The following is a 27,153-nucleotide window of genomic DNA, read 5'->3' as shown; positions in this document are numbered from 1 at the left end:
CTGTGTATTTTCCTGCTTTTTGGGCTTTGCCCTGGTAAATTTCACACACTATCACTAACCCTTTACACACACCTTGGTGGCTGAGGAAATAGCTTGGTCATTTTGGGCAGAGAGAAGAAGTGGTTTGTGAAGAGAGCAGCACAAGAGAAGTGCACTTGTGGTTTAGTGAAATGCAGCAATATAAGTATCCTAAAACACTTGCATTTGATTCACATGTAGGCCTAAACAGATTGATGCCCGTTTCATGTGATACATGAGAGGAAAAAAATAAAAAATAAAAATAGTTATACAAGAAAAAAGTAGAGTACATATGTGCATAAAATAAAAGTAAAGTAATAATTAAAGGAAGTGGAAGTGCCTGTCGGAGGTGTGATGAGTATTACAGTGAATAGGTGTCAACAAGGTGTTTGTTGTCAACAAACTTCCTAACTACATAATTATGTGTGACATCTGTTAAATCTGAAACCAACTCCTGTGGCCCCTGTCTGTCCTCGTGAACTAGCCTAGTTCTACTCTTTTAACTGCGGGGGCGCGCTGAAAGGGAGGAGGTTTTTTATGCTACTGCGACGGCGCGTGATATCCTTCCGCGGGAGTCTAGCGCGCGGCCCTTTCCCTCCCGACAACACAGGTTGAGAGAACAAGCAGCGTTGCTGCTTAGACATTTTACCGTAAGCTATTAAAAATAGTGCATCGTCAGTGTAAACCCAACAACCGTGGAATACTGGGCGTCTGTGTGCTTTCCTCTCTCGGCCCTGCTCATCGTTGGCTACTTTTTGGCACATCGATTGAACACTGAAGAAATATAATCCGGTTTGAGTTGTGCGCGGCAATCTAACTAGCCAGCTAGCGACTACTTCTGTGAAGAGTGGCTGGGACAGAATGGAGCTGATAACAATCCTCGAAAAAACTGTATCTCCAGGTAAGCGTGCGCCAAGCTTTGTCCGAATTAATTGTTATCTGCATGGCAACTGTGTGTGTAAAACGCTGGTAACTTGTCATATTTGTGGTGGAGTTGATTCACGTTCAAAAAGTTGTAATTCAAAAAGAGGGAGGGGAATGTCTTGCTAGCAAGGCGGCTAACATTCTAGGCCTGCTCATTTAGCGGATGCGGCATCTGGGTGTGCATGCTAGCTGGCGAAACACGTTTGCGAACTTGTTGTCCGTGAACAGATCACGTCCATGTGAGCTAAAAATCACTGGCATTATCGTTGCTGTAAAGATGATGTGACTATTTCACATGTACAAAGCCCTGACATCAAATAAACACGGTTTGCCGGTTGTGATGTTCGTGGTTTGATTGCTCTGGTTAGCTGCGTGTGGTCGACCAAGCTGGCTTTGGCTAACGCCGCAAGCCAGCAAAGCTAGTAAGCTAGGGCAACTTCGTGATAACCACTCGCTAGCTTGCTGACAAGCAAGAAGTTGAGGTGGTGTTGATGAGGTGTGGTGTAGAGTCGGCGTCGGTTTTTAACCATTGAACGATATGCATTGAAACAAACTATGATTCTGTGTTGTGCTTAACATTGTTCGTATTTTTATGAAATGCATGTCAAACTTGTATGTTCAAGTCGAGGTCTGCTCAGCTGCCCTAGCCGGCTAATTCTCACATTGCATGTCGGGCATTAGTAGCATCGCTAGAGTGCTAGAGCTAAGTATTAGCTGACTAGCAGTCTGTTACGCAAAGTTAGCGTGGTTGCGCGCTTCTTGGCAAGCAAGATGCGGTAGGAAAGTTGTAAAGCATTTAATTCATTCAACTCTGTAATATAGCTGTCATGGTTCACTTGAACTACACAAAAGTCCTGTATTACGTTAGCTGGTCGCATTGGCGAAGCTACATTTCCCCCAAGTCCATTTAGTACGAACAGGTGACCTCGGGCTAGCGTTCGGTAGGCGGCATGGAATTCCATACGTCCAAGGGGTTGTAATAGTGTGGTCATGCATCCAGGCAGCCAGCATCTAGTTGTAGTAGTTCTAGCTGAAATGCGTTGCGCTATGAGTGCTTTTACTGGGGGGTAACGTGCTCTCTCCTCACATTCTGTTTCAGATCGGAATGAACTGGAGGCGGCACAGAAGTTTCTGGAGCAGGCGGCAATTGAGAATTTGGTAAGTGGGAAGCTAATTGTTGCGTTTGGTCATATTTGAGTTTTTTTCCCCTTCTATGCAAGTGGTCACGTCCATCGAATCGTGGCGCCAGTAAAGCAGTGGTTGCACCGCTTGCAAGCACCCGGCGTCAGTGACTGGGCCTCCCAGCTCCAGTTCCCACCACATTATGGCAGCGTGAGTGTCACGCCACGGCTGGTTGTAATGAATGGAGAGCTTGCGTTAGCGGGCCAGACAGCTAGTTCTACACCCATGTTGCTGGCCGTCTGTCGCACTGATCTCGTTAAATGTCATCCGGATTGTCGGCGCACAGAAACACATGACCTGGATCGACCTGCACTGACGCTAGACATTTGCCCAACTTACATTTTTAATCAGAAGCTTTTGTGATATTTGTAAATGCATACCTTTTGCACCTCCTCCACACTAACCAGAGAAATGATGGGGGGTACTTTGAACATTGCAAGCTGAACAATTACTGTCAGACCAAGTGATTTTTTTTTTCTGCATTTCTAATAACGATCAGAAAACTATTTCATTTTTGGTACTAAATAAAAGATGCTGGGGTAGTAAACGGCCCTTTTCCTAAAGTGTGGCAGATGGGGTTGAAAAAGGACCCACCCTTGACCTGCACGACCCTATCTGCACCCTCCGCAGTACTCACCTCTTGGTCTGCAATCAGTTGCGCCTCTTCGGTCAAGTGGCATGTGCCATATCTTTAAATGTAACAGCTAACCTCATATTTAGTGTATTCCCACAGCCAGTTAGCTGTCTACTGTTGGTATGGGCACTGCAGTGAAATGAGGTATGGACACTGGCTGGCGTTTATTTCACATGTCACATACCCACACACACCTTCTCTGAGCTTTTGGGTCCTGGTGTTTAGCGGAAGGTGGGCTGGTGAGGGTGTTGGGAGTATGTGGTATGTAGGCTGCCAGGCAGACTCATCACATTCCTAGCCAGGCAGGACGTCATCATAACCAATCACAAGAGATGTGTCAATGTCTCAAGAGTGGTAGACCTGCTCTGGTGCCGATGTGTGGGTGGATGTGGTAGGACGAGGGTCATTTAAAACTTGACACACTTCAAGTTTAATTGCCATGGTCCTGTAAGTGAGATGTTTACAAATGTTTAGGTTACACTTATTGAGTTAGTGATGGGAACTGTATGAGAACGGTGGTGCGTCCATTTGGTAAACTATGAATCACAATTGCATATTACTCTACATAGACCACCACCCACCCAGGGTTTCTCCTCTGAAGCCTGACCGTTATTTCAGCTGTCTATCATACCGTTGTCTAATCTGCCCTTGAATCATACACAAAGTAGGTAGGCCAATGGACAGAGTAGCTCGCCCCAATTCAGTGCTCAACATTCTGCTTGATAACTTTAATGCCAGGCCCTTACTACAGCAGTCACACTTGTGCATGTAGGATGTGAAATTGTACCTGGCTTGGCCAAAATGGCCTTATTGGCAATAACTAAAACGGATGAAGCAACTAAATCGGCTGTGCACGAGTCTGTTGTTTCACCTTTCAGTGTAGTTCACCTTGATGTAGCCTTTGCCTGCTTGATGACTAAGGTTGAACAGGGTCATCCCTATGTTCCCCGCAATCGGGGAACTTGGGACCCTTTTTTCAGAAAAGGGTTCTATGTTCCCTGCTGCTTCCAAGTAGACTGCCGCATGGCAAAGCACAGGTTGTTGTTGCACCTCTGACAGGTTAGGTTTAGGGATGGTTTTGGGAAGGGCACAATTTGAAAAAACGGAAACGTACAATGCGGTGAACATGGAACCCTTGTTTAGAAAAAGGGTCCCAAGTTCCCCGGTCCCATACAAAAACAGGGGAACATAGGACCCGGGGAACATAGGTACGCTACCGGTTGAACATCTCCATGTTTTGAAAGCCTACAATGGCCTGAGTGTGCAGTTTTGGTTTCCTTTTTGCATAAACCATCCCCTTCAGCAGGTTGGTAGTGCAGCCAGTCTCAGTGCATTAATGGAGTCTGCCTCTGTCCCTCCCCCTGCTTTGGGAACTAAAGCAATGATGTTTGAGGAAGGATGACAATAGCTGGTGCTTTGAATGAGATCTCTGCTTTAAAAGTTTGGAAATTCAACGAATGAAAAATAGTGTGGATTGTGTTTGTTTAATTCCTACTTGTGTGTTTTTAATAGAGGTGCACCGAAAATTTGGCCGCAGAAAATATTCGGCCAAAAACGCAAAAAATGACACTTTCGGTTTTCGGCCGAGACTCAATTGAGTGGCCGAATCGGAGGCCAAATAGAAAATGAATAGATTTGAATAGAAAATGAACAGATTTATTGTAACCCGTAATATATCAAAATAGTGAAAAATCTTACTTTTGATAACTTTTGACTGAATTGTAGCATTCGGTTTCGGTATTCGGCCAAGACATTAATTATTATTCGGTTTCGGCCACAAATTTCGGTGCATCTCTAGTTTTTAATTAGGGATGGGATATCGGTATCGGTGTATCGGTATCGGGTTCAGATATCAACATATTTTCAGTGATCGGATCGGATCGGAATTTTCCCAAAGTATCGGAATTTTCAAAGGACTGATATTGAGCCAGGTGTAATGTTAATTTGAAGTCATAACACTTGCATATTAGTTTTCAGGATGGGATTGTTACTTTTTTACTTGATACTTTCACTTATGAATTGGTTTCCTGTTCTTCTGACTTCCTTTTCTGACCAAATAGTCATCTTGGGCCTACCTCAAGTTGAAATTCATGCATATATGAGGTTTTGGTATTAGATCGGAGTAGTATCGGTATCGGCAGATATCCAAATTTAGATATCGGGATCGGATCGGAAGTGAAAAAATGTGTATCGGTGCGTCCCTATTTTTAATATTGCGTTGCCAAAACATTTGTCGTATTTATTTATTTTCACCACGACATGGCCGCGTTTGGTGCTACGACTTCAAATGAAGCAAAACAACTCTTCCACCTTGCCTCTGTCTAAAGTGAAAATATAAAATGAAAGTAAGGCAAAACGACTAGGTTGTCTGGCATTAAATTAAATGAAGGCAAACCAACTCTTCCCTCCCTCCTTGTCTGTGTGCCTGTAGCCCACGTTCCTGGTGGAGCTGTCCAAGGTGTTGGCCAATCCCGGAAACACACAGGTGGCTCGTGTTGCCGCCGGCCTGCAGGTGAAGAACTCGCTGACCTCCAAGGACCCGGACGTGAAGACGCGCTATCAGCAGCGATGGCTGGCCATCGACGCCAATGCTCGCGGGGAAATCAAGAACTACGTAGGTGTCTCCTTCTCTAGTCTCCCCATCTCTATCTCCTTCTGCAAAGTCAACCCTCAGGCTGTCTCTTTCCGGCTCATCTCTGGCTGTTTTTCTGTGTGTGTCTCGTTGCTGCTTTTTCGCTCTTGCTTTCTGGTTTGTTTCCCCTTTCCATGAATGCTGTCTGTCTGTGGGTGTGATTTTTATTTTAGTCATCATTTTGTTCTCCCTCTCCTTGTCCTACTTGTCTTTGTGCTATTTTCTTTTTTACTTGGGTTGAGTACCAGATTCGGCTGCCAATGTGGCACTGATGTAAAGCATCCTGTGTTTTGCCGGTCCAAATCGCACTGCAGATCGCTGTTGCTGTGTTCCAGTGGCACTGAGAGACTGTGGGTCTTGATTGTAGTGCTGCCCACCAGCTTTGGCATCCTCTTAAAAAACAAAAAAACAAAAAAAAATTGAAGACCTGAAGTGAACCTTCTGTTTCAGGAGCTCAGTGACCTTAGTCAGTCTCAAGTTACTCTTGGCTGAAGATGTATTACAGATACTTTTTACTTGCAGTCCTGATGGGAATCCAGTTTAATAGGTCTCAGGCAATGCTTCCTGAAGGTGTGGCTTGGATGAAACGTTACAGAGACAAGAGACGGGTTGATTACATAACCACCATCTCTATTTGTAGATTTCCAGAGGCCACATGTTTTATTGTTTAAGTGCTTTTTGGGGATATAGCCGTTAAAGTTTATTATTCAAATGGTGAGTAGATTTATATTTGTGTGTCAGTAAGTTACTAGTCATAGTTTATACACCAATGAGTTTCAGTTTCAAGTTGATGGTTGTTAAGTGTTTTTTTCCTGTGGTAGTGAGGCATTTTTCAAATTAGGATTTACATTTTTAGAACCTTTCGAACCTTCAAACTAAGATTAAAAAAAAAGTCAAAGTATTTTGTTGAAAGGGTTTGCTGGTGCCTCTGCTGTTCTGTGTTGACCCCAGAAAACGACCATAAAGGAAGTTGCTGAGACCAATGCCAAATATACACATACTTGATGTCAACTTAATATGACTGAAAAGTTCTTGAGAAATTGTGCTTCTTTTTGACCCCTTTACTATAAATGCTTTAACAAATATATCAGAACTGAAAGGGCAGATGCGAGCTGTGCCTGAAATCAGGCATGCCGCACATTGAACGTTGGCAATGGGGTCATAATTTAAAGTACCTTTCAAGTTTTGGATGGTCACAATCAAAACGTTCAGCGGTTTTAATAATTTCTGACAACAATGGAGTTTAACTCCATTGACCCAGCTACTGAACCGGAGTGGGTGTGTCGGGCCAGCATGACAAGAGAGCTACACCAGTGTGTTCAGTCAGATGTTTGGAAGATGAGTTTCTATTTTCAAGCTGTGTTCTGCCAGATCATGAATGAAGAAATGAAAGGGAAAGTCAAGTCAGAGTGTACCCAATTGTTAATTTCCTGCATAACAGGTGTTTCATAGAAGGCTGAAATTGCATTTCACCAGACTCAATATTTCTCTCAATCACAGACAGTGCTTCATGTGCCTTGGTTGCCTACTGTGTTTCCTTACACACACATGCTGTGAAATTTACGGGTACTTAGTCTTGGAATCAGAAGGTTGCAGGTCCAGATCCTGTACCAGTCGGAAGAGTTTGGATGGTGTGTTCATCCTCATCCATGACTGAAGCATCCTGAGCAAGGCACTTAGCCCTACATTGCTCCAGAGTTTGTAGTTTAAAACCCTGCCTGTAAATGACTGTAAAGCAGACAACTTTTCCCTAAGTGAAAGTAATTTTGTTGATGTGGGCAAAAAATATGTAGGAATGGATATTTGTCTGCTGGCCCTACCACCTTTCTGTGTTGTCTGTTTAGTTTGGCTTCTGTGCATCCCTCTTCCTTTGCTCTCTCCTTCATTCTGTCTCTAACTAGCGCTACCTCATTCCAGCGTGTGAGATCCCGCTGCTAGTTCATAAATAGCGCACCGCTAGCATCCCTGTCATATTTGCATGTCTGCAGTCTATGTGGTGGTCATGCACTTGTAAGTACTTGCGCAGATGCCTGGAATGCCTATGCTGTGCTTATTCAAAGCCGCCATGGCTTCCAAAACGCCCGTTGGCAACATGGCTGAAGATACCCGCTCATCTGGCTCATCTCGGTCAAAAGAGTTTAGTGGTGCGTTCAACATTATTTGATCACATCAAATTTAGAACTGAAGTAAGCTTTTGGATAGAAGTGAAACGTCAAACTCCAAAGAGAAATTCCAGTTGCTCACAGCTAAACTCTTTTGACTCCGTGGTCATGATTCAACCTCTCCTCCTTTCATCAGCCCATCATTTTTCTCCCCTCTGTCTTGGGTTTGTCTTTCATCCTCTCTATCTGTCAGTCTTTCTCCCAACTTTCATCATCCATTTCCTCTTGCTACTATTCCATTTGTGTTTTTACTTCTCCACGTCATGATCTTACTTCCCCTTTTCTCCTTCCCCATTTCCCTCCCTTTCTCCCATCCCTTCATCCTCACCCTTCTCTTTTTCTTTCCTTTTCACTTCAATCTTCTCCTCTTTTTTCCATGTGTACCCCCTCTATTTCTTACAATGTTCAGCCTCTCCATCCTCTCAACCCCTTTCTGTCATTTTCCATGCCATCTTTTATTCTTTCTGCTCCCTGTCTTCCATTTTCTCCGCCTAACTTGTCTTTACTGTTTCCCCATCCTCTCTCCTCTCTCTTTCTGACACCTTATTTGCTTTTTCACCTATCCACTCCTCTGCCATCCCTTTCTCCTCTGCTCCCAGCTTGTCTCTCTAATTCAATTTCTTCTCCCACTTGCCTCTTTTTCTTCCGTATTCTACATACGCTGTGTCCTCTAACTCCTTTCATCATTTCACACTCAACTTTCCTCTTTTAATCCTAGCCCTCTCCCTTCTAGGTGCCGTCTCTCTCTCTCTCTCTCTCTCTCTCTCTCTCTCTCTCTCTCTCTCTCTCTCTCTCTCTCTCTCTCTCTCTCTCTCTCTCTCTCTCTCTCTCTCTCTCTCTCTCTCTCTCTCTCTCTCTCTCTCTCTCTCTCTCTCATATCCAGGTGTTTCAAACACTGTGTATGGAGACATGCAGGTCCAGCTTCCATACTGTACATGCTGTACACCCCCACCACTTCCTTAATCCATGACCTCCCCCACCCCCCAGGGTGCTGCAGACACTCAGCACAGGGCTGCACAGGCTGAGCATCCATGCCTACATGATGAACATTCTCACCACTCTTACAACCTTTGCCATTCCTCTTACCTCTTTTAACCAATGTCCTCCTCCTCTCTCCCTCCCCCTCCAGGTGCTGCAGACACTCGGCACAAGGCTGCACAGGCCCAGCGTCCATGCTGTACATCCTCACCACTCCTTGACAACCTTTCCCATTCCTCTTACCTCTTTTAACCAATGTCCTCCTCCTCCTCTCTCCCTCCCCCCTCCAGGTGCTGCAGACGCTGGGTACAGAGACGTACAGGCCCAGCTCTGCCTCCCAGTGTGTGGCGGGTATCGCCTGCGCCGAGATCCCGGTAAACCAGTGGCCCGAGCTGATCCCACAGCTGGTGGCCAACGTCACCGCCCCCAGCAGCACCGAGCACATGAAGGAGTCCACTCTGGAGGCCATCGGATACATCTGCCAGGACATAGTACGTAAAAGAACATCCAATACATCTGCCAGGGCATAGTACGTAAAATTACATTCAATACATCTGCCAGGACATGGTACTTAAAATTACATTCAATACATCTGCCAGGACATAGTACGTAATATTACATTTAATACACCTGTCAGGACATGGTACGTCACTATTGTATTCAAACCGGCAAGCCATGTACTGTTTATTTAAGCTTCTAGACTTCAAGCCTCTAGAGTGCTGGACTTGAAATTGGCGCCTGAAGTTCCCAGTCTGAGATAAGGCCAGACTTCATCTACATGCTGCATTAGTACCATTAGACTCTGGCCCCCAGTGTCCTGCATCTGCAATACTTAATCTACACTGCAGGACCACCCACGGCAATCTTCTATTGGAGTTAGACAACGGTCTAAGTCTAGTCTTAATCCACATATTGCATTAGTGCAGGCGCATGCTATCATGCTATGCCAGAGAAATGGCAGTACTAGGCAATGACTCATCGCCCAGCTTCTTCCTGCATATTTTATAGCCAAATACCCCTACTATACACGCTTTCTGATTTAAACACCTAGCGTTCTGAATGTTGATATGGCTTTTAAAGAAAAATACTTAAAATGTATGCATGTTGCTATCAACGTACACGTGGTACAGCATTATTTGTGTTCCAAACTAATGTAGGATTTTGTGCATCTTAACACCCTCTGCACATTGTTTGCCTCTCTAACATTTCTCCTGTGATTGGTCCTCATTCACCAACATCTTTAACGTCATTGGTCCCCGGCCGCTAACCTCCTCACTGTGATTGGCTGCTTCCCCTGTGCAGGAGCCGGAGCAGCTCCAGGAGAGCGCCAATCAGATCCTGACGGCCATCATCCAGGGCATGCGGAAGGAGGAGCCCAGCAACAACGTCAAGCTCGCCGCCACCAACGCACTGCTCAACTCGCTGGAGTTTACCAAAGCCAACTTCGATAAAGAGGTACGCAGAGATCACATCCATATCTACTACCAACTACTCAACTCTGCAGTTTACCAAAGCCAACCTCAATAAAGAGGTACTTTCCACCGCCCTGAGCAGTGATTACGGCATGTTGAGGACATGAAAGTATATTCTTAAATTTGATTTGGATCACATGCATCCCCACTTAGTTACCTACTTAGTGTTTTTTTTAACCTATCCTGATAAAAGGCGTTAAAAAAACAACACATCTTGAAAGGTCTTCATAGTAGGCATGAGAGAAAAGCGGGGGGGAAAAGAGAATGCAAAATTTTAATTTCTATTTAATTAATTTCTATCTTTCATCCAAAGGTGATTGAAATGTTCACACTCCTTAACACACACTTAGTCATGTCCATTTCACCGGGGTCTCTCAACAGTCAAGTTGCTATTAATTTTTTAATCGATTAATGTTTGGTCGACTTAGGTTGATGGCATCCCAACTTCACGGAGGTTATTTATTCATAATGTTAATCTGCTCTAAAGGCATTGTGACAAGGCAACTGCTGACCTCCATGACTGCAAGATTCCTGTCAACTCCTGCCCCTCGAATGAGCCTTCAAATGTTGTTCCTCCCAAGGCTCTTTAAGAATGCTAAACATCCCAGTTGCTAGCTATCGTGCAGCTGTGTGAAAGTCGCAGGCTACAAGACACGTCTTAAACTCGCCCACTCATTCAGCTGTGACGTAGCAGCCCACTGATGTAAAAATGGCCCATTCTGAGAAAAGTTGCTGGCTAACCCCACACAACCTCTCCACTTCCTGAGTCAGTGTGGAGTTTCGTCCTTAGAATGTCCCGTGACCTTAGCAACACACCCTCTGCCTGGCTTGTTGCAGTGGCTAAAAAAATTACAGGCTTCATTATCTCGGCCAGTTGCTGCGCGCACGGGAGCGCGTGTGCACACATACAGAAGCTGGTGTGCCTGCGACCACGGGTCCATTCCTCAGACAGACGACTGTGTGCGGGAGGGAGGCCCCTGCTAAGTTTAGGATGTCAGCGCTGGTATTCTTTGTCTCTGCAAATGCAGTGTAGTGTTTCGGGAGCCCAGAGCTAAGTGATCGTCATTTGGAACACGTGCATGTGTGTGTGTGGGGGGGGGGGGGGTTGGGGGTTACTCTAGGAAATCTCTTAAGGATTTTCTTCTCGTTGTCGTGTTTTTTGTTTACGGGACCTGATTTCATTGACTAGCTCACTACAGATGTTGATCATAGTACTACATTAAACAGGGTGCACAGTCATGTTGTGATTCAATAGAAAGTTGGTATGCGTCATTTTACATCTTGCTTCCAACCCTCTTTTAAATGTAGCCATGTTCACATGCTGTCTTTTTTTCCCCCTCTTTTCAGACGGAGAGACATTTTATAATGCAGGTGGTCTGTGAAGCAACGCAGTGTCCCGACACCAGAGTAAGTATCTGATCACTCCCTCCCTTCATCAGTGCAACGGTTCTAGAACCAAGCAATGAAATATTCAACCGTTCCTCAAAGCCCCTCTGAACACAATGCTCCATGAGAAACTGTTGCTTAGAAACCAAGACGGAATTAAAGAAAATCCACTTTTTTTGGCAGGTTATTGAGAAAAGTGCTGAATAACTCATATCAGTGGACTCTGGATGAAACGTATCTGAAATATTAATCCCTGGTGTGGAAATCTGATCTCACTTCTTCTTTAGGTCCGGGTGGCAGCCTTACAGAACCTGGTCAAAATCATGTCGCTGTACTACCAGTATATGGAGACGTACATGGGCCCTGCTCTGTTTGCGGTGAGTGGTACTCTGCCCCTGTCCTGTCCTCTTGCTCTGTTGCAGTTTGTTTTGTGTGTCCTCTGTGAGACTTGTGCTAGTATGTTGTTGTGATTGTTGCTTTCATGTGATGTGCCATACCAGTACAGTGGCCGTTTCCCAATGTCTAGTGTGCATCCTTGGAAATGCATCAGCCTTTGTAATCACGCTCAGTGATTGGATACTCGTTGGGGAACTCTGTGGAGTATCCAATCACTGGGCGTGACAAATTAAGCTGACACACTTCCAAGGCTCATACACTTGATTTATTTCATTGGGAAATAGTGAGTGTGTTGTGTTACCTGATGACAAGTCTAAAGTGTAATGTACATCTCTGTAATCAGGGTTGGAGTTGAGGAGAGGACTATTCATATCTGTGTCCTAGTGTGACCAGTTGTGGTGTGTCTTGAGTACATGAAACTCAATCAGCTAAGTGTCTGTTTTGCTCCCTCACAGATCACAATAGAAGCCATGAAAAGTGACATTGACGAAGTTGCCTTACAAGGAATCGAGTTCTGGTCGAACGTGTGTGACGAGGAGATGGACTTGGCCATCGAAGCTACAGAGGTGAGATGGGCAGTAGCACCCTGGAAATGGATTTAAAGTTTAAATTGGATGAGGATTGTGCAAATTCTTCATTAAACAAACTAAATGTTTTGTTTTATTTCCCTCGCACGCTTTCTTTACCTTCAAATGTTTGCGGTAATACTGTCTGGTCAATGATGAGAAATCATGCACCACTCTGACATTGTGATGCATAAATCAATCACAGTATCTGAGACCAAATGTTACAGGCTTTCATTGGAATCAGCTGTTACCTTCCAGGATACTATTGCTTTTAGGTTCCAAGTGTTTTTGTGTGTGTAATCCTCTAAGTGCCAAAGTCGCAGAATTTATCACAAGACGGTGTTGAATAAAGTAGGTGGTCACGCCGCATGGTGTAAAATCTTGTTAATAACATTACAGATTGGCTTTTGTTGGAAGCTGTTGGGCTGTTATTAAAATTAGCATTACATGTTTTTAAGTCACCACCATATTATCCTGCTTTGCCAAGTACCGGTATTGCTACAAAAATGTCTACTTCTGGCCCTACCGTGGCTGATTTGGTAGGGCACACGTTTACCACTCAGCCGACCTGGGTTCGATTCCCGGTCCGGGTCCTTTGCAGGTCCTTCCCCATCTCTCTCTCGCAGCTCACTTCCTGTCTCTCCTTCACCATCCTGTCTCTCAAAAACCAATAAAGGCTGAAAATCCCCCCAAAAAAGTCTACTTGTGGGTTCCATGTTGTAATTTCCCTCTTCTCTCCACCCTCCCACCCCACCCCCAGGCATCGGAGCAGGGCCGCCCTCCAGAGCACACCAGCAAGTTCTACGCCAAAGGAGCCTTGCAGTACCTGGTGCCCATCCTCACCCAGACCCTCACCAAGCAGGTACTGTACAAACCACACACACACACACACACACCACGCCCTCCTTTAACAATTTACAAGGCAAGGCAAGTTTACTTGTGTAGTGCATTTCATGCACCGATGCAATTCAATGGGCTTCGCAAAAAAAATTAAAGTAGAAAGAAAGGAAACGAGAGAATTGGAGTAAAAAAATAAACTAAAACGTAAAAACTGATGCTGACACGACTGAATGATCTTGGAAATCACGTGTTTGACAGTGGGCTACATATTTTATACACCGTATGGTTTCTTATCTTGTCAGGTTTGTTGGTCCATACAGACAGTGTCAAGCCTTTGCTCGTGGTTGTACACTCACACTGACAAGCCCTTAAGCTAAATGGTATTTTCTTCTCTGTAGAGGATAATCTAAATCTCCTCCCCAGTCATTCAGAATATTTCAGGAATGCATGTTCTTGTAAATAATTGCAGTACGAAATGCAAAAGAATACAGTGTGTTGCTTTTAAGATCGGAAGCCCTCCCACTCGAGCGCTCTTGCTCTCTCTCTCACTTACTCTGTAATCATCACTGTCTATTAGGCTCGCTCTATTGGGCCTTCAAAAAGTTTGTGGTAGTCGTAACACCTGGTCAATGATGAGAAATCATGCACCACTCTGACATTGTGATGCATTAACCATAACAGTATTTGAGACCAGCAACAACTAGAACTGAGTATTAGAAACAAACATGTGCCCACTTGACTCCCCTAACCACTCGTGCTATTGAACTACGTAATTACCCATGTGAGTAGGGTGCAGATACTTGCTCATTATACTCATACTCGTACTCGTCAAACACTTAGCAGTATCGGAGCCTGGTATCGCTATTACACAAAACAATGCAACATCTCGTCATGTTCTGTTGACTTGAAAAAGCGCCACCTCATACATTTGCTAACATTTGAATCTACATAGAATTGGACCATAAAAAATATCACGGGATGGACAAAACAAGGCTGTGCCTCTGTTTCCATAGTATGTTGGTAAAAGTATCAGTATCGGTACTTGTTATTGGCAAGTACATACATTAATGTACTCGAATCATTTTTTTTCAAGTGATATCGTGCATCCCTACATGGCACTGCATTGCAGAGTTGTGTTTACACCCCCACATACACACCCTCGTTTCCCCTGCTAAGGTTGTCTAATTGTCAGCTGTTGTAATTGGCCGTCAATTTACTCGCAGACACACTTCCTGCCCCTGTGGCTGCTCACTGCTTGTTATGACGGTGATGGTGCTCTTCAGAGAACGCTCTTGGCCCCACCGTATGAATACCTGAGTATGAATAGCTCAACTAGCCTAGCCGACCAGCCTATTCTGAATATGGACTTGTGCTAAAGATATACAACACGACAAACGGCGTTCATGTCATTGGAGCGTGAAATCTATAATATTCTCATATCCCTTGTGGCAGGATGAGAACGATGCCAACGTTGACTTGGAACGCACGCAAAGTGGCGGGGAACCAAACTATATTTGTAACACAGTGCTATAATATCCTCTCGTATTATCTTCCCTCCCCAACAGGACGAGAATGACGACGATGACGATTGGAACCCGTGCAAGGCGGCGGGTGTGTGCCTGATGCTGCTGGCCACCTGCTGCGAGGACGACGTGGTGCCTCACGTGCTGCCCTTCATCAAGGACAACATCAAGCACCCCGACTGGCGCTACCGAGACGCCTCCGTCATGGCCTTCGGCTCCATCCTGGAGGGGCCCGAACTCAACCAGCTCAAGCCCCTCGTCATCCAGGTATGGCCACACACACACACACACACACACACACACACACACACACACACACACACACACACAATCTAGCTCAAACCCCTTTTCATTTTATTAAGAGCATAATACACACATCATAATACTCCCTCTGAACGGTTTTCACCTGAAACGTTATGCAAAAAAAAAAAAAGTAAATATGGGAGCAGAAAAATCCAGCAGTCGTAAGGAGTAGGCGGCTGACCTTCTGCCTACCGCACTAGGATAGTGACACAACCCTTCTGACACCAGAACAAGCTGTCCCCTAACTTATATATTTCAACACATCTGGTCAATGATGAGAAATCATGCACCACTCTGACATTGTGATGCATAACCCAATCACAGTATCTGAGACCTGAACATTTACGATATTGCTTGTCATTTGGTTGTCCTGCTCCCAGCTCAGATGTTTTTGGAGGTGCGGGCTTGAACCTAGTCCTGTCTCTCCCTGGGCCCATACTACAAAGCTGGTTCAGGAGTAAACCAGGTTAAGTTACGAGGTAAATTGTCTAATAGAAGAGCCTGTAGTCCTCATTGTCTTCAGAAAATGAGGAATCCAGGATCTTCTATTAGATGATTTACCCCTTAACTTAACCTGATTTAATCCTGAAACAGTTTTGTAGTGTAGGACCCCCTGTGACGAATGTAAAATGTTTGTAACCACTGCCCTCCCTCTGTCTCCAGGCCATGCCGACGCTGATTGAGCTGATGAAGGACCCGAGTGTGGTGGTGCGGGACACGACGGCCTGGACGGTGGGCCGCATCTGCGAGCTGCTGCCGGAGGCCGCCATCAACGAGATGTACCTGCCCCTGCTACTGCAGTGCCTGATCGAGGGGCTCGGGGCCGAGCCACGCGTCGCCTCCAATGTCTGCTGGGTGAGTGTTGCCTCTCTCAAGGCACAAACGCACAAAACGAGACTTGAGTGAATCCGGCAGTAAAAGTAGTTTGACTTGTTTTGAATCGCCAGTGACTGAAGAGACAAGTGATTTGGGTGACAAAATGCGATTTGAGCGACAGTTTGTATTATGCAAATGAGCTATGATGCAGTTTGACGATAGCCACCACAGCCAATTGGAGTGTCGGAATGCTTGCAAGAGCAACACGAGTGATAAAGTGACACAGTCCAGCAATTCTGTGTTGCTTATTCTTGTCACCGTCGGTGTGTTCGCCCGGTCACACGGCCACGTCCAACATGTATTTGGTTTGGAGAGTCTTGTTCTGCCCCTGCTGCTGCAGTGCCTCATCGAGGGGCTGGACGCTAGGGCTGCACGATTATGGAAAAAATGATTATCACGATTATTTGGGTCTTGATTATTAAACACAATTATTGATTTTTATGTAAGAGGCAATAGCATGAAACTTAGATGGACAGATTTCTGGCCAAAAACACCAGCCTATCGGTATGTTCTGGCTTCAAGGACGCTTGAAGGCAGGTCACTATTGCCACGATTTAAATTCCAATTGAAATCACGACTTCAATATCACGATTTTCGATTAATTTTGATTAATTGTGCAGCCCTACTGGTTGCCTTGTGCAGCCTTCAACATCTGCTGGGTGAGGGAGGAGCTGAAAGTTTTGGCTTTTCTCTCTCTCACACACCCACATATACTCTCAAGGTTATTTTCAGCTTCTGCTCAGACAGAGAGAGAGACATCAGGCGGATCTCTCTTCGCTGTCTCTTCACTGGTCAATGATGAGAAATCATGCACCACTCTGACATTGTGATGCATAAACCAATTACAGTATCTGAGACCTAAGCGAGTAGAAAATAAAGGCTGGCGTAGGGAGATCTTGTGAATGAAGCGTCCCATTACAAATGCAAACGGGACTCTAAATGAACATCAGCCAAACGGCCAAATGCTGGTGAAATTTCAGTTTGGCTGGTAGAAAAGATTATTTTACTAAGCACTTTGACCCATTAGTGAGTGTGTGTTTGGCTAGTAAGATTAACATCATCTAGCCATTTTGGCTAGTGATTAAAAAAAAAAAGTTAGAGCATTGCATGCAAACGCCTTGTCACCCCTGTTCAACGTCCCCACCCTGACCACCCCTCTAGCATGATGTTCGGCAAGCATTCGCTAGCCTGGCAGAGGCTGAAGGTTCTCTCAATCAAGTCCTCACACACACACTCCTTGACTGTTTACTCCCATGATGCCCTGCAAGCATTCTCCAGCCTGTTGTAGGCTGAAGGTTCTCTCACTACTTAAACAAGCCTCCCAACACACACACACACACACACACTGCCCTAATTATTGCCGCCCACCTTGACTGTTTTCTCCCATGATGCTTTGCAGGCGTTCTCCAGCCTGGCGGAGGCTGCGTACGAGGCGACGGACGCCGCAGAGGAGCAGGAGGAGCCCGCTACGTACTGCCTCTCCTCCTCCTTCGAGCTCATCGTACAGAAGCTCCTGGAAACCACAGACAGGTGAGGCTGCTTCTCACACCAGACGGAAGGATTCAACGGGGCGCTGTGGTTGAATGGGTTAAGGTGCAGCGCATGGGTCATTTCCCAATCCTGCCCCATCGCTCTCATTTTACTTTTCTGTCCATATTTAATGTGCTGTCATAATAACGGCAACACGCACCCCAAATGGCATTTTCTGAAAGGGGAAAAGGGTTCAAGACACCCTGCAGTCGTAAGGAGTAGGCGGCTAACCTGCCTACTGCATAGAGACAATCTTTCTGACCTCAAACCAAGCTGTCCCCTAACTTTTTTTTTTTTTTTTTTTTAAGGTAATTTGAATACGTCTGGTCAATGATGAGAAATCATGCACCACTCTGACATTGTGATGCATAAATCAATTACAGTATCTGAGACCTGAACCTTTAGAATATTGAGCACCATACAGGCATTAAAGACTGCTGATAAGGAAGACCTCTTGAGGATTTTTAGGGCTGACGACCGCAATATTGAGGAAAAGACAGCTGACTTGGTGTTTTCATTCATTTTAGTATCCTTCCCTGTAGACCTGAAAGGCACGTTTATTGACATAAAAAGTAAACTTCAATGTTTTAAAAAATACAATAAAAGCACCATCTTGCTGAAAAGACAGCTGATTTTTTTGTGTCGCCCCGTTCCCGATGTCTTTCCCCTCAGGCCTGACGGTCACCAGAACAACCTGCGCAGTGCGGCCTACGAGGCCCTGATGGAGATCGTGAAGAACAGTGCCAAGGACTGCTACCCCGCCGTGCAGAAGACCACACTCGTCATCATGGAGAGGCTACAGCAAGTCCTGCAGATGGAGGTAACTGATTTACATTGGTATCTCTCTGACACACACACACACACGCGCGCACACCATGGAGTTCTTAAACACACGCGTTCACTAACACGCGTGGAGGATGCAGCAAGTCTTGCAGATGGGAGGTCAGCTGCGGCATATTGATTTTACTCACTCACGCATGCACGCACGCACGTGTGTCCAGGCAGAACACATCTGGTCAATGATGACAAATCATGCACCACTCTGACATTGTGATGCATAAACCAATCACAGTATCTGAGACCAGACCGATTTGGGCCTCAATGAAAGTTTGTGTTGCATGTGTGTAGTTTTTTCCCCCCCTTTTTTGGCTTTCACAGTCTCATCCTTGTTGTAGGCCCCTGTAGAAATAATTCAGTTCAGAACGACTTCAGTTCATTTCTAAGCCGTTTGTTCAATGGGCTACTGTTTTGTTATGCATGCGATACGATAACACTTTGTCCTCAGTTTTCACTGATTCATTTTGCCGTACCCATTAAAGGAAGTACAAAACCTGTTTAAGGAAGTACAAAAAATGCATGCAACAGCCACAATACTCCACTGTACTTGTGTCAATTCCATAAATTACAACAATTATTCATTCACCAGTCTAATAAACATGTTTTTCCTCCTCACAGTCCCACATCCAGAGCACTTCGGACAGAATCCAGTTCAACGACCTTCAGTCACTTCTCTGCGCCACTCTACAGGTATGTGGTTTTGTGTGAGTGTGTGTGTGTGTGTTCCCTTTCAGTTTGCTTATAGGCCTGTTCTACTCCATGTAACATAACTCCAACATAATTCCACAATATGTGCCCTTAAATATGCATTTTGAGCTGTAGTGAAAAGCTATCTGGTCAATGATGAGAAATCATGCACCACGCTGACATAGTGATGGATAAACCAATCACAGTATCTGAGACCTGAGAAATGTACTAGGAGTTTCTAAACTTAACTTTCTTCGGAGTACAAACTGGCATGTATATTCGCTATCCCTTTTTATTCTTCAATTCTGAATGAGCTCATTTTTTTCCCTCTTACTGCCAATGTGTTCACCTTTTCTCCTTTTGACCCCACATCCAATCTTTTCCCCCACTTTTATGCCCCCCTATTTCTTCCATCTTCTCTCTCCTCTGTTTTCTCTTTACTCCCTCCATCTCCTCTCTTCTATCTGCTCCCCTGTTTGTTGCATCTCTTCTCCATTCTCCACTCTTCTCCCTTCTCCACTCTTCTCCTCTCTTCCCCCTTCTCCACTCTTCCCCCTTCTCCTCTCTTCCCCCTTCTCCTCTCTTCTCCCTTCTCCACTCTTCCCCCTTCTCCTCTCTTCCCCCTTCTCCTCTCTTCCCCTTTCTCCTCTCTTCCCCCTTCTCCTCTCTTCTCCCTTCTCAACTCTTCTCCCTTCTCAACTCTTCTCCCTTCTCAACTCTTCTCCCTTCTCCACTCTTCTCCCTTCTCCACTCTTCCCCCTCTCCACTGTTACCCCCTTGCTCCCTCCCTCCCTCCCTCCCTCCCTCCTTCCCTCCGTCTCCACAGAACGTGTTGCGGAAGGTGCAGCATCAGGACGCCCTGCAGATTTCGGATGTGGTGATGGCCTCCCTGCTGAGAATGTTCCAGAGCACGGCGGGGTCGGGAGGGGTGCAGGAGGACGCACTCATGGCAGTCAGCACGCTCGTAGAGGGTCAGTCAATACTACACAGACTGAGAGAGACAGACGCAGAGAGAGATATGCATGCACACACACACACACACACACACACACACACACACACACACACACACACACACACACACACACAGGTCTGTGCAGGAGGACACGTATGGCCTTCGGCACACTCGTGTAGAGATTTGGAGGAAAGGGCATGCTCTAATCTGTGTATATCCTATTGGCTGCTTTATAAATGTATGATCACCCTTTAAATTAAGTTTCACGCATGCACATTTGATGAAAGATGATGGGCTCATTGTCATCTTACTCATACTTGTCAACTCGCATACTGCAGTTCCTCTCTCACACACGCACCACCCATTTCACAGTGTGGATGTGTTTATGGGGTTTGCATTGATGACTCCCAGTAGCACACCCTCAATCTTACACATTTTACTCAGCGTGCACACACACACACACACACACACACCAGGGGAATACTCCAGAGGCTGGGAGAGGGATTTCCTCGCTGACCGCTCACTGGCGTGCTCCCCGCAGCTTAGCTTGGCGTGCCTGCTTTGAAATATGAGCCCAGTTATGAGCCTCCACAAACACACACTGACAGCCTGATATGTCTCACCATGCCTTAGTGGAGCTATGTGGGGGTCCCCTCGGACACACACACACACACACACACACACACACACACACACACACACACACACACACACACACACACACACACACACACACGATATGCAGAGGGATTAATGGGCGTACAGAATGTCATTTGATTTAATATCATTTGGTATTTGATACATTCATCTTCATGTACACCAGCAGTTTAATGATTTCGTTTGATATGAATTTATTTTTGTTTTCGTCAGTAGTTTCATGGCTGTGATATTTCTTCTTTCGTGCAGTGCTGGGCAGTGACTTCTTAAAATACATGGATGCCTTCAAACCTTTCCTGGGGATTGGACTCAAGAACTACGCTGAGTACCAGGTAGGGGTGAACTCCTTTCTCCTCGTTTCTCTTTCTCTCTTCTCCATCTCTCCTGGCTCTCTCCTCTCTCCTGTCTTCTCCTCTGAGTGGAGCATACCAGACAGTGCGTGGTACTTACTGTAGTTCTTTTTATGTAGTGAAGTATTAAGTGTTCACATACTTGAAGTCTTGAGACTGTCATCAGTGTCCTTTGAACATCTGACTCATTTTTGGAACTGAATAACAAGTACTAGAAACACTTTTTTTTGTTTGTAAATGAACCTTCTTGCTCTCCAAATAGATGTGTTGCATACAAAAAAAACTGTTAGGCTTTACAATTAGCTTGTTCACGCTCAAGGTTTCCTTCGGTGCTGTTCAAGTATTGGGCACAATTTTCAATTTTCAAACTGCAACCCTTTTTAAAAAATATTTTTGTCAATACAACAGGAACTCAGGCCTGTTAGGACGTTGTGTACTGTACATCTGTGAACACATTGTCCAAGTATTGTCCATTCAGAGCAGTGATCAACCTCCGACCAGACCTATCGTGTTCAGTAGTGACCCTAGAGCACACTCCACTGCTGTCACTGCCTGCACCCAGCAGGAGGGCAGCGAGAGAGACACACACACACACACACACACACACACACACACACACACACACACACACACACACACACACACACACACACACACACACACACACCTGTGTGTACCTGCTGTTCCTTGTTTTTGTTTTCCCAACCTTGTATCTTGTCTTTTTTTGCTTTGGCTTTTAGGAGTGCATTATGGTGAAATTAACATCATTACCACGCTGTGGTGACGCTCCAAAAAAGCAAACTGCAGGGTTTCCACTGGTCATGGGATTTCAATAAGGGTTTTCCAGTCATGGACAGTCATAGAATTTGACAGTTTTGCACCACTAGTATTGAGGGATGTTAACCGGTAACCGTTTAACCGATAGTCGACCGGATCAACATTAACCGGTTTAAAATGTTCTGCCACCGGTTAACCGGTTGTAATAATAATAATTATAATTTCCTCCCAAAAAGCCCCAAAAAAACTATCATTTTGAGATTTTAGTACGATAATTCAGCCTTTTCCATCTGGCAACAGTGGCTGGACATGGCAGGTCCTGTCTGCGTGAAAAATAAAAAAAATAAAAAATCAGTGCTGTGCATATTATTGTCGTATAATTTAAGATCACCGGTTAACCACTGGTTAATGAGTCTCAGTAGCCAGTTAAGAGTTTTTTTTCCATTTTCGCCATCCCTAGTATTAACACAGCCATTTTTCTTTCCTGTCTCCTCTCCCGTCTCCTGTAGGTGTGTCTGGCAGCCGTGGGACTGGTGTGTGACCTGTGCCGAGCCCTCATGACCAACATTCTGCCTTACTGTGACGAGATCATGCAACTGCTGCTGGAGAACCTGGGGGTGAGTCACCTATTGAGCTCTCAAGTCACATTTAACCCTGTACAACCCAATGAGCGCAATTGCATGCACAGATTATTCTGGTTTCAAGGGGAATATTTTCAGGATTTTGTTTAAAACAAGTTCTGGGATATAATGTTAAAATGTATGGATGAACAATGAAGTACTGAATACCCCCAAAATGCGGCTATTTCATTTCAAATCAGAATAATTCATGCATATAACTGCCCTTTGTGAGGGTGTCGGACATGCTTACCAGGCCTACAGATGCACTTCAGAAGCTTTATGGAACGTCTTTCTCATGCAGTCATATATGGAACTCTAGGGTCTCAAACATGCCATACACTCTACTGTGCTGTTAAAGTTTCTTCACTGTATGTTTTTAAATAAGTTTTTATTTAAGAAATTAATATTGGTTGTGATGTTGTGGCCCCATAATGCACAGCGTTCCCACCAATGGGACGCTGTTATGGTCATTGAAAAGTTAACTACCATGGTATTGCACTACTGACATAATACAGGGCCTTTCGTAATGCACTACGACTTGGTCATTGCTTAACAGATTAAAAGTTCTTTTAGTTCACGTTGGCCTAAGTGCAAAATCCGCCACGAAGTGGAGAACTGCTGTGTGTGTTTCTCACCTGTGTTTGTGTGTGGTCTTCTCCTCTTCCTCCCCCTGCGCCGTGGTGTAGAATGAGAATGTGCACCGGTCGGTGAAGCCTCAGATCCTGTCTGCGTTTGGGGACATCGCTCTGGCCATCGGCGGGGAGTTTAAGAAGTACCTGGACATAGTGCTGGACACCCTGCAACAAGCCTCGCAAGCCCAGGTGGACAAGGTAATGAACACGCCCCCTCTCATGGGAAAACGCATGGGAGAATAGGACTTTCAGTTGGTCAGAGGAGTATACTAAGAAGTTTGATTCCCCACCCCATCAGTCTGACGACAGTTTCCTCCTGCTGCTCTAAGCTTTGGCATGTCAGGGTTTTAGGTCGTCAAAGAGCAGACGGGTCTATTTCACCCAGCGTGCAGCAGGCAGCGGGGCTGCCCCTCTCCACTCTGGCTTTGCGGGACCCAACACTAGCATACGACATAATCAGTTACAGTACCTCATTGCCACATGGCAGACACTGAGCTTTGAAGATGATGTGGCTACTGCAACTCTGAAGTGTGTACATTTGCTCATTTGCTTTATACAGGATCTAGATGCCTTATAGCGCTGCTCCTCCTTTTGATGTTTTGATGTACAGGGTGGCCGCGGGTCCTTACAAAGTCTTAAATGTCATTTTCGCCAAATAAGGCCTTAAAGTATTATTTTGTCTTAAATTTTCAACCCAAATGTCTTATATTTGTGGAGCTTAATTTAGGGAGGAATAATTGTCAGCCATGTGATGAACTTCGCTACGGAAAGCGGGAGTTGTCGCCATGTAGTGTAATTTAGAACGCACTATTGAATTTTATTTAGTGTTTCATTTCAGTTTCATTGTGTATAGTTTTGTGTTTTCAAACGGCTACATTAATGTAAATAACCAATTGGTTTTTGTGCTTCGTTTGAACCTGTGTATGATCTTGCGAGTTAGTCTAATTTCATTTGGAAAATGGTCTTAGTCTTAAAATGTCTTAATTTTGACTTGCTAAAACCTGTAAACGCACCAAGTTGGTCTTAATTTTATTTGGAAAATGGTATTGAAAAGTCTTAAAATGTCTTAATTTTGACTTGGTCAAACCTGTAGACACCCTGATGTAACCAACTGTCTGTCTGTCTGTCCCTTTGTGTGTGTCCAGACGGACTATGACATGGTGGATTATCTGAATGAGCTGCGGGAAGGCTGCCTGGAGGCCTACACTGGCATCATCCAGGGCCTGAAGGGGGACCAGGAGAATGTACATCGTGAGTGTTTTTAATGCATGTTATCACATTTCAAGTCCTCACTAAATGCAAACCAAAACATAGAATGCCTATAAAAAATTCCATCAGTGAAAGTACCACACAGGGCATCCTCACTCTTGTTACTTAGTAACGGTAGGTAGTTTTTCTAGGCCATTGCATCAGGAAAGGTGTTTCTTCACAGTAGTGTTCTGACAGCTCAGCCACATATTGGTCTCCCTTCCCGGCCTTTTTCCTGACGACAGTTTCCTCCTGCTGCTCTAAGCTTTTGGCATGTCAGGGTTTTAGGTCGTCACAGAGCAGACGGGTCTATTTCACCCAGCGTGCGGCAGGCAGCAGGGCTGCCCCTCTCCACTCTGGCTTTGCGGGACCCAACACTCCACTCAAGTTTCACATTAACCCACTTCCAGCCGAGCCAAAAATACCATGTTATACCTACAGCACCACGCAGCAGTACTGGCACTGTTGAAATACATAATATCTACAGACAATAAAGAATATCAACCATGATTTTACTGTTGATAGCTTGGGGTTGATACAAAGTAGAAAAATTATCAACATTAAGAAATAAAAAATCTGGTATTGGAGGCCTTGATCGCATCACAGGCATCATGCCAGTTGTCACAGGTATCAACATTTACAGATAAATGTGCCAATACTGCTGGGTGGGGCTGTAGAGGCCATTCACATAGTTGGGCATTTGAATTGCTTCTGAGCTAGCCCCAGTTGTGTGGCTAATATCCTGTGTGTGTGTGTGTGTGTGTGTGTGTGTGTGTAGCTGACGTGATGCTGGTGCAGCCGCGGGTGGAGTTCATCTTGTCCTTCATCCACCACATCGCAGAGGATGAGGACCACTCAGACGGGGTGGTGGCCAACGCTGCCGGACTCATCGGGTAAGGAGACATATCGGGATATGTCTGGCCGTGTGCATTTTGTATATGTCTCTGTCCATTCATCAGTAACATCTGCCCATTAGCTGTGTGTGTGGTTAATACCTTTGACACTGCAACCTTGGGTGTGTTGATGTGGAGGGATGTGGCTGTGTGTGTGTGTGCCTGTACAGGTCTTCTGAGGGCCATGTATTTAGTAGTGTTTGATTCTTTTCATGCTAACGTGTGTGTGTGCGTGCGCGGTAAGTTTTTAACTCTAACCTGTACACTGCCGTGTGTGTGTGTCTGCAGTGATCTGTGCACGGCGTTTGGTAAGGACGTGATGAAGCTGGTGGAGCTGAGGCCTCAGATCAACGACCTGCTGACGGAGGGCCGGCGCTCCAAGACCAGCAAGACAAAGACCCTCGCCACCTGGGCCACCAAGGAACTGCGCAAACTCAAGAGCCAGGCCTGGTAGGTTTACACATGCACACATGTAGACACGTGTATGTACCGTACACACTTGGCACTGGTGTGCGGGGTTGTATTGAAAGCGGTGGAATTGAACGTTGGCAGCGCAGTGCACCGCACTTCGTTGGAACAGGTGTGCGGAGGTCCTTATACTTGTGTGCTTGTGTAGTAAATAAATTGTACTTCCATCATCCATATAACTGAAGCAGAAGTGTAAAATGATCGCATTTCAAGAAACGGTACAGTATCGCTTTAAGATCCAAGTGCTGTTGCTGCTGAAGTTGAAAGTTGATGTCACAGTTTTTAGTCTCCTGACGACAGTTTCCTCCTGCTGCTCTAAGCTTTGGCATGTCAGGGTTTTAGGTCGTCACAGAGCAGACGGGTCTATTTCACCCAGCGTGCAGCAGGCAGCAGGGCTGCCCCTCTCCACTCTGGCTTTGCGGGACCCAACAAGACCTTGAACAAGGAATTTGTTTTTCAAAACTTAAATCATTACATCCTTCAATGTTTGGCGCTTAAATTCTTAACTTTTCATCTCTATCGACACAAGAAAGGCATATTACAAGTGAGCAAGCATGGTCACTTTGTGAACGAGAGAAACTAATAATTGTTTTTTCCTTTTTCTGTTCTTGTTCCAGATTCGAAGCTGTTTGGGGAAGTTGAAGGAAAAATTCCAAAATGATAAATGAAAAAAACACCCCACTGGAATTTCTTCTGCCTTTTGCCCACTGGGGCGAGAGCGGGATGGAAGTGTGTGCCGAGATGAGTGAGTGTGAGCGAGTGCGAGAGCGAGCGAGCGAAAGAGAGCGCGAGAGAGAGAACGCGTGAGCGAGCGAAAGAGAGCGAGCAAGCGTGTGGATCGACACCACACCACCTTCTGACTACAATTCCAGCAGTCGCCGGCTGAATCGTGGAGCCCCCTCCTTCATCCTCTGACCTCACCGCCCGCCCCAAAAAGAAACAACCCCCCTGTCCCCCCCTCTCCCCATCTTCTGTGACCTGTGGACTGAACTCTGACCTGAAGACAAGGACTCCTATCCGGATGGCTGTGGCTGGCTCTAGTTCTCTAGGATTCTATTCAAATGATTATTAGACCCAACAACCGGATTCCCCTGCCCCTGTGTAGGAAACAAACAATGGAGAGAGAGAAAAAAACTAACAAACTGCCAAAATGTGGTTTTCTTTTTTCTTTTTCTGATTTTTCTTTTTCTTTACTTTTTTTTTTTTTTTGCAAAAAAAAATACAAAAACAAAAAACAGAAGGACGAGACTTATTTTCTGCTCCTTGACAGCTCTGAGGACTACCATATCTCTTCTGGGTAATTTTTTTTTCTTTTTTTTTTCTTGTTTCTTGCACTTTTCGGTTTTTTTTTCCTTCTTACCAAGCACCATCTTCAAATGCGGGACTTTGAACGGGAAAAAGGTCCAAAATTTCTTGCATCGGAGAGCGGTATCCATATCGGCATAAATGCAATCGTTGGTTATGGTTGGGCAACCAGGAGGAGTGCCACTGTCCTCTGCCCTGTGCTCTGTACTCTTTGCTGTGTGTGTGTGGAGAAGGGGAGAGGCATGTGTTCATGGTCTGGCCACGTGGCCGCTTGGGTTCGGGTGTGTGCATCTTGGAATGAT

At 45.3% G+C, this 27,153-nt stretch overlaps 1 protein-coding gene and 3 non-coding genes across 4 annotated transcripts; all 4 read left to right on the top strand.

Moving 5' to 3' along the window:
• The first annotated feature begins 580 nt into the window (after positions 1 to 580).
• On the top strand, positions 581 to 26,452 carry kpnb1 (karyopherin (importin) beta 1). Its single transcript, XM_063185808.1, has 22 exons — positions 581 to 919; positions 2,042 to 2,100; positions 5,190 to 5,372; positions 8,821 to 9,021; positions 9,833 to 9,985; positions 11,350 to 11,409; positions 11,676 to 11,765; positions 12,240 to 12,350; positions 13,111 to 13,212; positions 14,756 to 14,980; positions 15,680 to 15,871; positions 17,292 to 17,422; positions 18,095 to 18,242; positions 18,878 to 18,949; positions 19,773 to 19,917; positions 20,808 to 20,890; positions 22,195 to 22,302; positions 22,992 to 23,135; positions 24,083 to 24,188; positions 24,964 to 25,078; positions 25,367 to 25,528; positions 26,164 to 26,452. Coding segments are annotated over exons 1-22 (2,631 nt in total). The 5' UTR covers positions 581 to 879; the 3' UTR covers positions 26,165 to 26,452.
• LOC134443710 (small nucleolar RNA SNORA79) lies at positions 23,238 to 23,380 on the top strand. Its single transcript, XR_010033721.1, has one exon. It is a non-coding gene; the product is annotated as a small nucleolar RNA SNORA79 (small nucleolar RNA).
• LOC134443726 (small nucleolar RNA SNORA79) lies at positions 24,422 to 24,565 on the top strand. The gene has a single exon (XR_010033726.1). It is a non-coding gene; the product is annotated as a small nucleolar RNA SNORA79 (small nucleolar RNA).
• LOC134443718 (small nucleolar RNA SNORA79) lies at positions 25,838 to 25,980 on the top strand. Its single transcript, XR_010033725.1, has one exon. It is a non-coding gene; the product is annotated as a small nucleolar RNA SNORA79 (small nucleolar RNA).
• Positions 26,453 to 27,153: the final 701 nt, after the last annotated feature.

The sequence above is a fragment of the Engraulis encrasicolus genome, chromosome 2, assembly GCF_034702125.1.
Source record: "Engraulis encrasicolus isolate BLACKSEA-1 chromosome 2, IST_EnEncr_1.0, whole genome shotgun sequence".
Lineage (NCBI taxonomy): Eukaryota > Metazoa > Chordata > Actinopteri > Clupeiformes > Engraulidae > Engraulis > Engraulis encrasicolus.
Note: the sequence above shows the minus strand (reverse complement) of the source record. Positions and strands in the feature narration are given on the sequence as shown.